Source organism: Schistocerca americana, chromosome X, assembly GCF_021461395.2.
Source record: "Schistocerca americana isolate TAMUIC-IGC-003095 chromosome X, iqSchAmer2.1, whole genome shotgun sequence".
NCBI classification, from domain to species: Eukaryota; Metazoa; Arthropoda; class Insecta; order Orthoptera; family Acrididae; genus Schistocerca; species Schistocerca americana.
The window spans coordinates 895,379,823-895,392,935 of record NC_060130.1 but is presented as its reverse complement, the minus strand read 5'-3'; the positions used below and the strand labels follow the sequence as shown (position 1 = coordinate 895,392,935).

The 13,113-nt window shown below is 39.9% G+C and overlaps 1 protein-coding gene across 5 annotated transcripts in view; it reads right to left on the bottom strand.

Moving 5' to 3' along the window:
* Window positions 1-2,202: 2,202 nt before the first annotated feature.
* Window positions 2,203-13,113, bottom strand: part of LOC124556796 (formin-binding protein 1-like) — a 358,048-nt gene continuing 347,137 nt past the window's right edge. For all 5 annotated transcript variants that reach the window (XM_047130811.1, XM_047130808.1, XM_047130809.1 and 2 more), the window contains one exon: window positions 2,203-3,126. In XM_047130811.1, the coding sequence (XP_046986767.1) occupies window positions 2,960-3,126 (167 nt within the window). In that variant the 3' untranslated portion in view covers window positions 2,203-2,959. The remainder of the gene's footprint in view (window positions 3,127-13,113) is intronic.

Genomic DNA, 13,113 nt, shown 5'->3' with positions numbered 1-13,113 from the left:
GATCTCTCTTCGGTTCATTCTATGAGCAATCACTCCGCAACTCACTCATTTTGGCTTCATATGATGAAGTGTCCATTATTACTATGGTGTTTCTTTGTGTGTCTTCAGTATTTTCATTTTTTTAGTGTTTCATAACAACACAGTCCAATATTCAAAACGATTTTATTCAAATATCTATCAGTAGTTCTGAAACTAGTCAGTGGCATTTGAATACTTGACCTCAGAATAATTCTCCAATGCTGGCCAGTAAAACTAAAATACCATGAATACTGCATACAACAAGCCTCAAAAATAGACTTAAGTGTACTATATGCAAATAATTAGTATTTCAATGCAACTGCATGAAGTAGGAAAAAGACCGTTCACATTCTGTATATGAGAAAAGATTATGCAGAGGGCTATCATTCAGAAATAGCTTTTGAATGTTAGTTCAGTGTGAGATGGTCATGTTATAGCTTGTGTGCAAGGGAGAAACTCCTACCAGCATGTATCAAAATTAGGCAGTGGCAAGGTGATTGTACTGGTCGGGATCCCACGATTGTCATGAGAATATGGAATCGAAGGCATAAGGAGTAAGATACTCATATTCAATGCCATGCAAGATCACATTGGCCCCACGTGACTAGTGCCAGAGACAACAAACACACTGCTTGGTCCACCATACAAAATTTTACTGTCACATCACGTACTCTCAAGTCAGGAAATGGTCTTGTCTGCAATGCAACAAATATCCACAGGATCAGAGTGATGATGACTGCAGCATCACAGACAGTCTGTACAACAACTGTCATTGTGGCCTACATCGAGAAGGCAGTGGAGAACAGTGTAGTGATGGTGGTATATCCTACAACAGAAGTGCCTTCATGTCATCTTTTTGGACAAGTCTTTGTTCTGTGCACAGTATCGTGATGAAGGTATCCATGTGTGGGAACTAGGAAGGGAGTAAATATTGTCAGATTGCATTTGTCATCTTCGTACATGCCCAGCACATGGTGTGATGGTATTGGGTGCCAGTTTGTACACAACTCGACCACCTCTAGTTTGCATAGCTGGTGATTTGGACAGCTGGAACACTATATTTCTGACTTGTCAATGCTGGAGGCTGCAGCCGATCTTTGAAGTCTCTATGATGTCACCTCTCAGCATAGCAACACGAGACAGTACAGTGTCTGTACTGTCCTGACTTATCTTGATTCAGAGGGTATTTGACTGTTGCCCTGTTCAATATATTTTCAGGATCTATTAACCACTGAATACATTTGGTCATAAGCTGATGAAAGAATGGCACACCACCACTTGTCAGCCACTATGCTTCATAAACTCTGGCACACTTCAAGTAGCATGGAATGAGATAACTGTGTCTCATCTGAGCTGAATTTGACTCTGCTCACATCCACGTTGGAGCCACTGTTGTTGCCAGAAATGGCAGCCCTGTGTACTAAATTTCGCACCCTGTATACCCCACCAAATCATCTATAAATTTAATCATGTATTCTTCTTACTATACTCTACACACACATTAAATACAATTTTGTTAATGCGTGCTGGAATTTAAATGGTCAGCAGTGTACTAGCTGACAGAGGCTTCTAATCTACAGTACTAGGTGGTTGAGTTGTTCTACCACACACTGTCCACCAGAAAGAAATTAAATCATTTACTTTTAATGTAATGTCTCATTTTCATTTTCATAACTGATCTCAGTGATTGTTCACACAGTTGGAATTCATATTTGAGAGAAACAAAGTGTGTGATAGAGATTGATGACTAAAGCCAATTTTAGTAAAAAAGCAAAAAACAACAAAATGCAACATATAAGGACATAAGCCTTTGGAATAAACTTTGCAATATGACTTGACAGGTTGGTAGAACACATATCTGCAAGTTTATTCAGTAACACAGGGTCAGCAGGAATTCTGAGTTGAGACAAATGCTTTCATATCAATGCTGTTTACTGTAATAAGGAACCAGAGATGAGTAAATTGCAAAACACCACAACCTGGTCAGGAATAACAGCTTTCTGGACTCAGTTCATTTCTATTGACCATATTTGAAAGTTGTTCCTATTCAAATATAATCTTCCTTCTCAAAATGCCTTGATTCAGATACTGTACATCATTTAGGATCATATCAAAGGAAGCCTTATATTTTGGAAGAACACACAGTTCACACAAAGGTTCTATGAGAAATAAAACTAAAATAACTACTTATTTGAAATTGTGTATTTATATTTTTACAATTCTGGAATAAATATTATGCCACAGCCTGCTGGTAGTTTAAACAGCATACTGCAATGTCATTAAGATGAAAATATTAACAAAAACTGTCATATATAAAAAGGACAAGCACAGTTGCCATTTATTTACACCTAAAGTATTAATTTGCATGTTGTATATGGAAAATATATTTACAATCTCTGCATTAATTATACCCACCTGAGTATCAGAGACAGTAAATGACAATATGGAAATATATGCTGTATTCAAAGCACATTATTTTGTATAAATATTTTAGAATGAAAGAAAGATTTGCTAACCAGTAATTCTTTAAAAAAAATTACATGGAGCACGAGTAACTACATTATGATGACATTTATGGTGACGGTTAACTAACTTATCATTAACAGTCAAAAGTTTCACAAACTTCTTAACAATGCACAATTACATTTTTCAAATTACAGTCAATTTCATATTGCCAAATGCAATGCAGTCAGAGAATAACAAGACAAATGTTACATAGTACGCCTTCAGCCTGCGAAACAGGAAAAGCCATTAAGTATACAAAAGATCATATATACAAATAAGTCACAGCTTCTCTGTCAGCAGTTGATACTCAGAATCGAATATGAGCAATATTTTTCTTCAATCCCTGCAGCCAGTTGCTTCAAAAACATCACAACATCCACACTCAATTGCTGTGCAAATTGTCAGTGTGTTAGGATTATTCAGACTATATCACTCCCTAACAGCTGTTATATTTATACAAGTTGCACTCAATATACGATGTGGGCACAAATCCCTCTTCACCATCTTTTTGTCGCCTCACTCTGGTCCATCCATCACCCTGATCAAGTTCAATGATGAAGAGCTCCTCCCCATCGTGCATTGGTATTGAGCCTTCACTGGTAGCTGTGGAGCAGAAACAAAACACACTTAAAACCTGTTATATACTTGATTATTATTACTACAATAATCAATTACTATAATCATTTAGCACATTTCTCATGCATCAAAAAACAATTTAAGACAATGGGAACAACACATCTGCCTTGCATAATTTTGCCTTGATCACAAGTCAGTGACTCCAAAACAGCCTTTTTTTTTGTTAAAGGACAGATAAAAAGATCATAAACCAGTAAAAGCTAACTTGAGGGAACATCTATTTGGGTTCTGCAGAAATGCAGACGCACATGAGGGAATACTGATTATACGACTTATCTATTAAGGTAGACAGAAGAAAGACAAACCTACATTTACAGCATCTGTAGATTTAGATAAAAAAGTTTTACTATTATGTTAACTGCAACATTTTCTTTGAAAGTCTAAAGATGCCAGGGATAAAACATAGGGAGCAGAATGTTACCTATAACTTGTACAGGGATCCAGAAAACAGTTTTAAAGAGTCAAAAGAAGTGATGTAGGCTTACAGCCTACATATAGGTTAAGCAGTAAGAATGATAATTTTTTTGGTTTCAGAGCTCTCAACGACACTTATCAGTGCCCTTACATAATATGAACTAAAGGCTTAGTGAGAATAAAATCTTTCCTTGCAAGCAATCTTTTTGGGACGATGGATCACAGATACATATCAGACACTCGACAAATCATCCGGTAATGCCAACAGAGACAGTGATTCCTTATCAACATATTAAAATGGATAATAAAATCTTAAATAATAAGAGACTTTACCAGTCTTCATTTGTTATTTTCTTTACGTCTAGCCCCACTTTTTCCAACTGACACACAACTCTCCATATCAGTAATGAGGTAATAGCACTCACGGGAGCAGCACAGGGCAGTACATTACTATTCTTGCAAGTATTCCTTACTATTGTGCCAGCATGTTGATTTCTCAAGATTTCCAAATGATCCAATACCCAACAGACTGACACTTTCTTCCCTTGAAACTGTAGTGTGTAAAGTATGCCCTGCATGTTTTGGACAACTCTGCTCGGTAGATCTGGTAAATGGTCTCTAGGGCACTTACAGCATCAGGGCAGATGAGAAAGTTATTCTGTTGACTGGAGCTCATCTGTTTCGATGCCTCTAGGATCGCATAGAGCCCTGTATCAAAAGTGTAAATTTGTCTGGAAGCCTAATCCTAAAGTCAATGTCAGGGGAAAACATTGAGCAGATAACTGTATAGCCATGCTTAGACCCATCACTGTAATTACTAAATCTAGTGCTCCTATAAGAGTTCGTAGAGGGCTTGTTTAAAAAATGGAATATAGAGTACAAAATTTCTTGTACTTTCTCAAATTTGAAAACAGCCTGCCCTCACTACTAACCAGAAAGGATTCTTTCTCCACCCCTGTGTTAAAACAGTCAGGGTTACCAAACTGAGGTCTGCAAGCTGCTCCTTTACTTTAGCATCTAATGGTCTTGTTGCTCTTCTGTAATTTACATAGATTAATTCTGCTGAAACTGGTAGAAGAAGATTAAAGGCTAGAGACTAGAGGATTGACTAGTGATTACATGCATGCTGCACCATGAGAAACTTTTACCAGATGGTTGGAGGTGGTTCCCCAGCCTCATCATTCAGGCTGTGTATGGGGCTGGTCCTGAAGGCTCCTGTTGGCAAATCTAATGGCCTATTGGCCAACGATGTAAGTTTCTCATAGCAGACAAGACCCAGAAACGTTACCAGTTCCTTAAAACTAAAAGTGGTGTCCCCCCAGATGCAGTTCAGGTTGATTAAAACCATGACATATGATGAAAGTACACACACACACAAAAATCTTATCTGAGGAAAATTTGAAATCTGTGTTTCAACCCATAATTATAAGTTTCTTAATGTTGGTTGAAGTTGTTGAGAATCTATCTTGAGACTAGAAGACAAATAAAATATTGAACATTGTCCACAAAAAGAAAGCATTGGACAGGACTCCTGATTGTAGACACTATGCTGATAATGGCTACTGCAAAAAGATTAACATTTAATACACTCCCTGAGGGACACCATTCTCCCAAGAATGTCAGTCTGAGAGTGAATTGCCAGATATGACACTAAAAAATTGTCCTGAAATGAAGGAGCACACCATAATGTGAGGAGAACATCACAAGCCACATTCATCCAGTTGTCAGGCAATATACAGGCTGCCCAAGTTGCTAACACATGGAACTCTAACTGCAGTATGTAGTCCCTATAAATAGTGTACCACAGCTTAGAGCTATAAGTTCCATTGTTGAAATGTGAAAGGCAGTTAGCATACCAAAGGAAGAGGTTGAAATCACTTATTCCACTGAACAATGTGATTTTTTGGTATCTGAATAACAAAGGTTAGAACACAGTGCCAAAAAACCACTTGCAAGCTCTTTGCCAAACTCCAACAGACAGGCAGCATGGCTGATGACATAGCAGGGAATGTTGGCACAAGGCAGACTGAAGTTACTCCTGAAAATGTCACCACAATTTCTGGAATTATTCAACAAAGTCTATGGAAATACATCTGAAGAATTGCAGCAGAGACCAATTTGAAGCACTCAAGCACACAGAAAACATTGAGACAGAGCCTGTGCATTTCCATTCAAAATCCAAAGTCACTAAGCTATACCTGTATGAGCTGTGTGACAGAGGACTGATTTTGCAAACCAGACTGATAATGAAGAATTTGAAATTGACTGCACCTGACTCACGGATGAAGCACACTTACACCTGAATGGAGCTATGAATAAACAAAAGTGGCAATTTTGGGATTCTGAAAATCCCCATTTGTGTGAAGTGAAACCACTGCATTCTCGCAAAGTCACTGTCTGGGCTACAGTATGAAGCAGAGGCATTATTGGCCATTTTGTCATGTGAGAAATAATCATTAGTGTACATAATGTTTCAATTTTGGAACAATTTGTCGTCTCACGTGTAGTACTGGAGGATCGACAAGGCACCAAATGGGTCATGCAAGATGGGGCCAGACCACACCACACTGAACAGGTGTTTTGATTTCTTTACAAATAATTTGGGAATAGAGTCACTGCATTGGATTACTGGTAATTTAATGGTGCAGGGATGGATTAGCCTCCATATTCACGTGATCTGATTCCTTGTGACTATTGTTTATGGGGCACATTGAAGGATACTCTCTACCACAACCATCCTACCAAGCTAGACAAGCTGGAATTTGCAATCTGTGTGGCATTTGAACCCACTTCTGTTGTGACACTACAGGACATGACGGCAAATTTCATCGTTCATTTGCACTACTTCCATACTGTGGCAGTGAACATTTTGAAAGACTGTGATGTGATTGCAAAGGCTGCTTGCATAGGATGTGTTTAATTACGCATGCTGGTACTGCATAAGCTGTGCAGCATACAGCACCACCTGTTAGCAGCTTTTCAAACTATTTCAAAACTTCTGTATAGCTTTCATATAAAATTCTTACAGGTTTCACAATAAATGTAACTTTCGTTGTACTCATCTATCAATCTTAGTTTCTGAGATATTTAATTTTGACATTGGAGACTCCTTCAATTGACATCCTATAGTAACTCCATATAGTGTCAAGGGCCTTTTTAAATACCAAGAAGTATTTCTGTCAAGTGCTGACTACGCAAAAATGCTAATTTTATTGCTGCCTCAAAGAGTATTAGATAGCCGAGTACAGAGTGGTACCTACGGAAACCTCACTGAAGGCAACTGTCAAGTCTTCTAATTTCTAGAACCCATACTGAGCTACTGATGACCATTCATTCGAATATCTTTCCCATACATAATTGCTACACTATAATAACTAAACTGGTGTGCAAAAGTAACTTTCACAGGAAGTGTTACTGACAAGTACATAGCTTGATGAAAGTTGGACCATAAATAAAAAGAACTGCTGCAGTACAGTACTGAAGATAATTGAAAGAAATATGTAGAGATGAGCAGAACCGACACTTTTATTCAGAGACAATAATTACACTGAAGTCACTGCTGCGGCAAACAAAAGTTGGGAGATCTATTTACGTTGCTTTGTTCTTCAGTGCAAGGCAAGTCAAGTGATTGGCCCCAGAACGTCAGAGTGCACTCCTGATGGCTGTGGCTTGCTGATTGACCACTACAGTCACCAAACTCATGTAATTGCAACTAGGCTCAAATTTAACCAGTGTTTTAAGCACCATAATGAGACGTGAAGAATGGGCTGCTATCTTGCAAGGCTTAGCACCCGTAATGTTGGTATCTGTCTTTTCCCCCGACACAGAAGTTAGTGCAAAGACTTTAGTCATTTAAACCAACCCTGAGTGATGTCCTAAAATTTGTCAAAGCTCATGATGTAACTGCATCTGCACAAGCAACATTTCATAATTCCTCTGGTGTTAATGTTGTAGCAGTATCAGTTGTCACTGTGCTCTACTGAGCAGCTGTTCATCCGGTAGTCCAGTGTCATGGGATTAAGTAGTTGGTACTGTAGTTAGTGACCCACTACCCTCAGCGTCAGGAAACATGCAAAAACAGAAGCTTTTGTTCACTGCTGGCATGACCCAATGTGAGTGGAAGCTCCTACAATGGTTTCCTGCCAGTCATTGCCAGAGGGTCCCAGAAAAGAACATGCCATAAAATCATATTCATACTGAGGCCCATAGGATCAATGGCATCACTGCCCTTTCCATGAAGTCACCTGTTTTGCATGCCACAAACCAAGTCGTCTTGCAAGTGTCTACCTGAGCCAGCATGCACCAACAATACTGGCTATCACCATGCTACATGCTATCTTCCTGCTGCTCATAGCAGCAGTACATGGGATGCCAAGGCTCACGTTGCTATTGGACATTAATAGAGCAACGACAGATTTTCAGTTGAATAAAGGCGCAGCCATTTCTCTGATTAATGAGAATATATACCAGAAAATTGGCTCTCCACAGCTGAGGTCCATTCAGTGTCAGTTGTCGACTTACAGTAGCCAGCTGAGTCCATTGCGGGCCCAGATCATAGTGGGGCCAGATCGTAGTCCAAGCCAAATAGAAAAATATCAGTAACTTACCATGCTAGCAGTCAACTCTAGCATTTTTGGCTTAGACACTTTTGCACTTTTTGGTTTCCAAATTCAGGACCAGGTGAGTCTTTTTTTAACTGTATTGCCATTCACAGAACTTGATATGTTATGCATGTACTTAAAGCCAATGTTTGGATCTGCATTAGGTTGTGCAACAAGGTTCCAGACCAACATATCATTAAACCAATCAGAAGTGCCCAAGTTTTATAGACCTCGTCCAGTGCCTTTCACTACGTATAAGCAAGTTAAAGCAGAATTAGATAGGCTGCATAGACTGTGTGTTGTATTCCCAGTATCGTCTAGCCATTGGGCTACACTCACAATCATAGTTAAGAAAGTAAATGGATAACATAGAACTTGTAATTTTAAGTCTACCATTAATGCTCAAGCCAATGTCAATATGTATACAATTTGTAGGCTGGAGGAATTGTTGGCAAAATTGGCTGTGGGCCATTATCTTTCTAAGATGCCTGTAGATGATCAGATGAAGCAGTTTTTAGAAATTAACTAGTAAACTACAGATTCTTTACAGAATTGAACTGGCATGTATAAAACAGTTTCAAATGTCTAATCACTATACAAATCACTTAATGTGTTAAACATTTGACATAAAGTATTTACGTAAGAAACTTTCAGAAAAGGTTGGAAATTGTGCTTTAAGTTTTTGGAAGTTGCTAAGTGTCTTCATTATGAAAATGTTGGTTGTAAAAACATAATACATTACAATGTCTCGTCCAATACCAAAGTTTTATTGAGTGAACAGCAGAAACATAGTAAAGGATAAACATTTTTCCTTTCATAATTTTGTGGGGGAGTGTTAGCAAGAAAAGTTCCTAAAAGGTTTGAAATAGTGTAAAGTTTGTTGGAAATCACTAAGTGCTCTCATTTTGAAATATAGGATGAACAAAAAGGAATGTGTGTGTCATCAGTTACAATGGCACTTAGTAATTTAGATATGGCATTTAGCATGTACTGTTGTTATAACAGTTGCCATTTGGGGTCGCAAGCACTCCTGTGATATTTCACAGATACCCTGAGAAACTCATCCAAGGTATTCCCAAATGAGTTAATTACAACTTGCTAAATACGGGGGTCACATGCGAGCAGCACCTGCGCAACCTACAGATGATGTTCATGTGACTCCAAGTTCATGGTCTGCATTGTAACCTCGACAGATCTAGTTTCTCTGAGACAAGTGTAAAGCACTTGGGAAATGAACATAAAGAAGGGCTCACACCTACACACAATCATATGGACACAATCACTAACTTACTGGCTCATAAGAACACCAAAGAATGACAGTCATTCCTGGGCAAAGTCAATTATTATATGAAATTTATTCTCAATGTGGCCTAGATGAATCACTTATGGCAAAAAATGTGTTAAATTTGGTGGCCAGAGCAGTGCAAGAAAGCTTTTGTGCAACTTGAAAAGTGCACTAGGTCAGGCCCTTGTTTACCAACATTCCATCCCAGCAAATGCTTAACACCTGCCACTGAAGTATCAGACTATGGCATTCAAAATCTCACAAGTATGCCAATATCACGGAACAGCCCTTTGTGCTTGCATCTAAAACATTACATGTGGTGCAGAGAAATTATCCAACAAATTGAGAAAGATGTATTGGCTACCATATACAGTATCGGGAAGTTTCATGCATATCTCAATGGTATTAAGTTTCACCTGATCACTGAGCAGAAACTTCTTAGTTCACTATTTGGCCCTCATCTGAAACCTCCCAACAAGATCACACAGCAGCTGCAACAGTGGGTGCTGTTCCTAACCTACAAGATCCATTATTGGTCACAATGCAGCACCAAGAGACAGATGTACTTTCCCACTTGTCCTGTGGTCCAGATGAAGAGTCTGACAGGCACAAAGTGCAGTGTTCTGCCTTAAGGCAGGAATCAGTGACACACCCTCTCTGAATTCCCAATTGCAGCAAGTGAAGTAGCAGCAGAAAGAGACAATGATATTCTACTGTGTAGAGTGTTGTCTGCTGTACAGGGGAGTTGGCCCGAGCACTTGCCTAATGACACCAGTCTAGAATGGTGCACCTATTTTCATTAACACACAGGCTTAAAATCACTGATGGTGTCATATCATTGGCTACAGATGATTCTGGACACCGGGTGGTAGTTCCTCCAAAGCTCTGCCCCCAAATACTGAAGCTCCTCCACACCACATATTGAGGATTGCACAGAACGAGGGCACAGCACAGCACTGTGTAATGGCTTGGTGTTGATGCCACAATAGAATACACCATCCAGAACTGCCACACTTGCAACCACACTCAAATCAGCCCCATCACAGTGATTCAATCCTTGACTGTGCTCTGACAACTCCTGCCTGAGAGTGTATGTCGATTTTGCCAGACCATTTCAATGAGCAATGTGGTTGGTTTATGTAGACACCCTCTCTAACTTTCCATACATGGCAAAGAAGGCTACCATCACCACCACAGCTAGCATTTGCAATAGAGTGAGCACATATTATACTGGTTTCCATGAACAGTTCTCAGTTCATGGCATGTGCTTTGCATTGAGTGCCTGACCACTGACCCTTTGTATCTCACGTCCAATTGTGAAGCCAAACAGATGGTCAGGAGCTTCAAAATGCAGTTGCGCAAGATGATGATGACAGCTGACTCAGGGAGGCACTCACCAGCTTCCTCACCACCCGCCACTCAACCCCTGAAAATGGACATAGCCCAGCCAATATTTTACATGGGCGTAGACACCATACCTTCTTCGAACCTGCTTTGCCCAACTCAGTGGGACCACCGCCTCCACATATAGCCATATTACGGCTCAGGTTCCCACATCTAGATTCATATTTTAGGCCAAAATGTCAGGTGGATGCAGAATTGTTGTTAGCAATGGGGTGTGGCAAATTTTGAGGTTGTGGCCAGCAACAAGACATCAGTTAGGCACCACAATCAGCTCTGGCCACAAAGAGCCACACCGACCCATCCTCCTCTCTCCGTCCCCCCCCCCCTCCCCCCTCCCCCCTTTCCCGTCAATTACCAACGAAGGCCTGGGTATAATAAGCAGGTTTCGACAGATGTAAGCTGCAGTTGTTATGATGATGATGATGATGATGATGATGATGATGATGATGACGACGACGACGACGACGACGACGACGACGACGACGACGACGATTGTGGGTTTAAAGGGACTAAACTATCGGTTATCAGTCCCTCGATTCATAGCAGTGCGAGTTAAAAGGTACAAAATGAGTAAAGAAGAGCTATTAACTCCAGAGGCTGTGACTATGTCATCATGGCTGAAGATCCATGTGGCTGCAGGTGGCTGCAGCTCTAGCCAGATAGTTGAAAATGAGATAAAACTCAGCCCACTAAAGATTGTAGCTGGTCACTGAAGAATACACCAAAAAGAATCGTCATAGTCTTGTGGAACTTTAGAACTAATTAGCTTAAACAGATAGATAAATAAAACACATACATAAAACTTTAAAAATGCATGACAGTGTGGAGAGAGAAAGTAGATTGAGTTTGCTCAGGGCACATGCCACAGTGAGAGGTACTCTTCCCACAACCACATCTTACACCGAGAGTGGAGGTGGATTGAATTTAGTTGCAAAATCCACTTTCTCTCAGGTAACTACTAACCCATCGTCTGCACATATCTGAGGTAATCAGGTTGACATGTTGATTGCTCCTCTCAGATCAGCCGGCAGGCCACACATTCTGAGAATATGAGCAATCATGAGATGGCTACCAGAGCTGCGTTGAGGAAAGTCCTCTTGATTCAAAAGGATCTCAGATCTAAATATCGCCTCTAATGAGGTCAATTTGAGTGTGACTGTTAAGTTAATCTGGATGCCTATATCAGGTTTAGGTGAAATAAAGTTAATTGTTGGACGTTTTTACTGGTCACCAGATTCTGCCGTGACAGTTTTAGAATGACTTAAAGAAAATCTATGCTCAGCAGCACAGAAATACCCAGATCATGCATACTCATTGGAGGACTTTAACATACAGAGTATAGACTGGGAGTCCATGGATTCATTGCAAGGGGTATAGACAGGCAGTGTTGTGAAGTACTTTTACACATGTTTTCTGAAAACTGCCTTGAGCAGCTAGTTCGACAGCCCATACGCAATGGAAATATTTTTGACCTTGTAGCTAAAACAGGTCTGGTCTTACTGACATTGTCAATATAGAAACAGTGATTATATCAGCTAGTTTGACAACCCACCCCCAATAGAAATATTTTTGACCTTGTAGCAACAAACAGGCCTAACCTTATCAATTGTGCCAGTATAGAGACAGGGATTAGACCAGCTAGTTTGACAGCCCGTACCCAAAGGAAATATTTTGGGCCTTGCAGCTACAAACAGGTCTGACCCTATTGACTGTGTCAGTATAGAGACAGGGATTAGATATCATAGCACTGTTGGTTACTCGAGCTAATAAAGCAATCAAGAAGGCTAGGAGAGTATTTTTGTTAATAAGAGCAGACAATTAGTTGCTAGTGTATTGCTTAAACAATGAATGGACCTCACTTAGTTCCAGTTTGATGGAAGTAAATAAGAGCAGAAGTTGTAAATTGCACTATGGAGCGGATTGTAAATTGCACTCTGGAGCAGTATGTGCCAAGTTAGAGGATTAAGGACAGAAAAGAATCACTGTGGCTTAACAACAAAATTCAGAAAATCCTGAGGAACCAAAGAGTCTTACACTTTCGGTACAAAAGAGAATGAGCAAATGATGACAGGCAAAAGTTAGCAAACACTCATGTAGCCATAAAAAGATCAATGTGTGAAGTATGCAACACCTACCACTGTCATACCTTAGCAAAGGTTCTAGCTGAGAACCCAAGAAAATTCTGATCCTATGTAAGATTGCTAAGCAGGTTGAAGGCTTCTACCCAGTCACTTGATCAATCTGATGTGG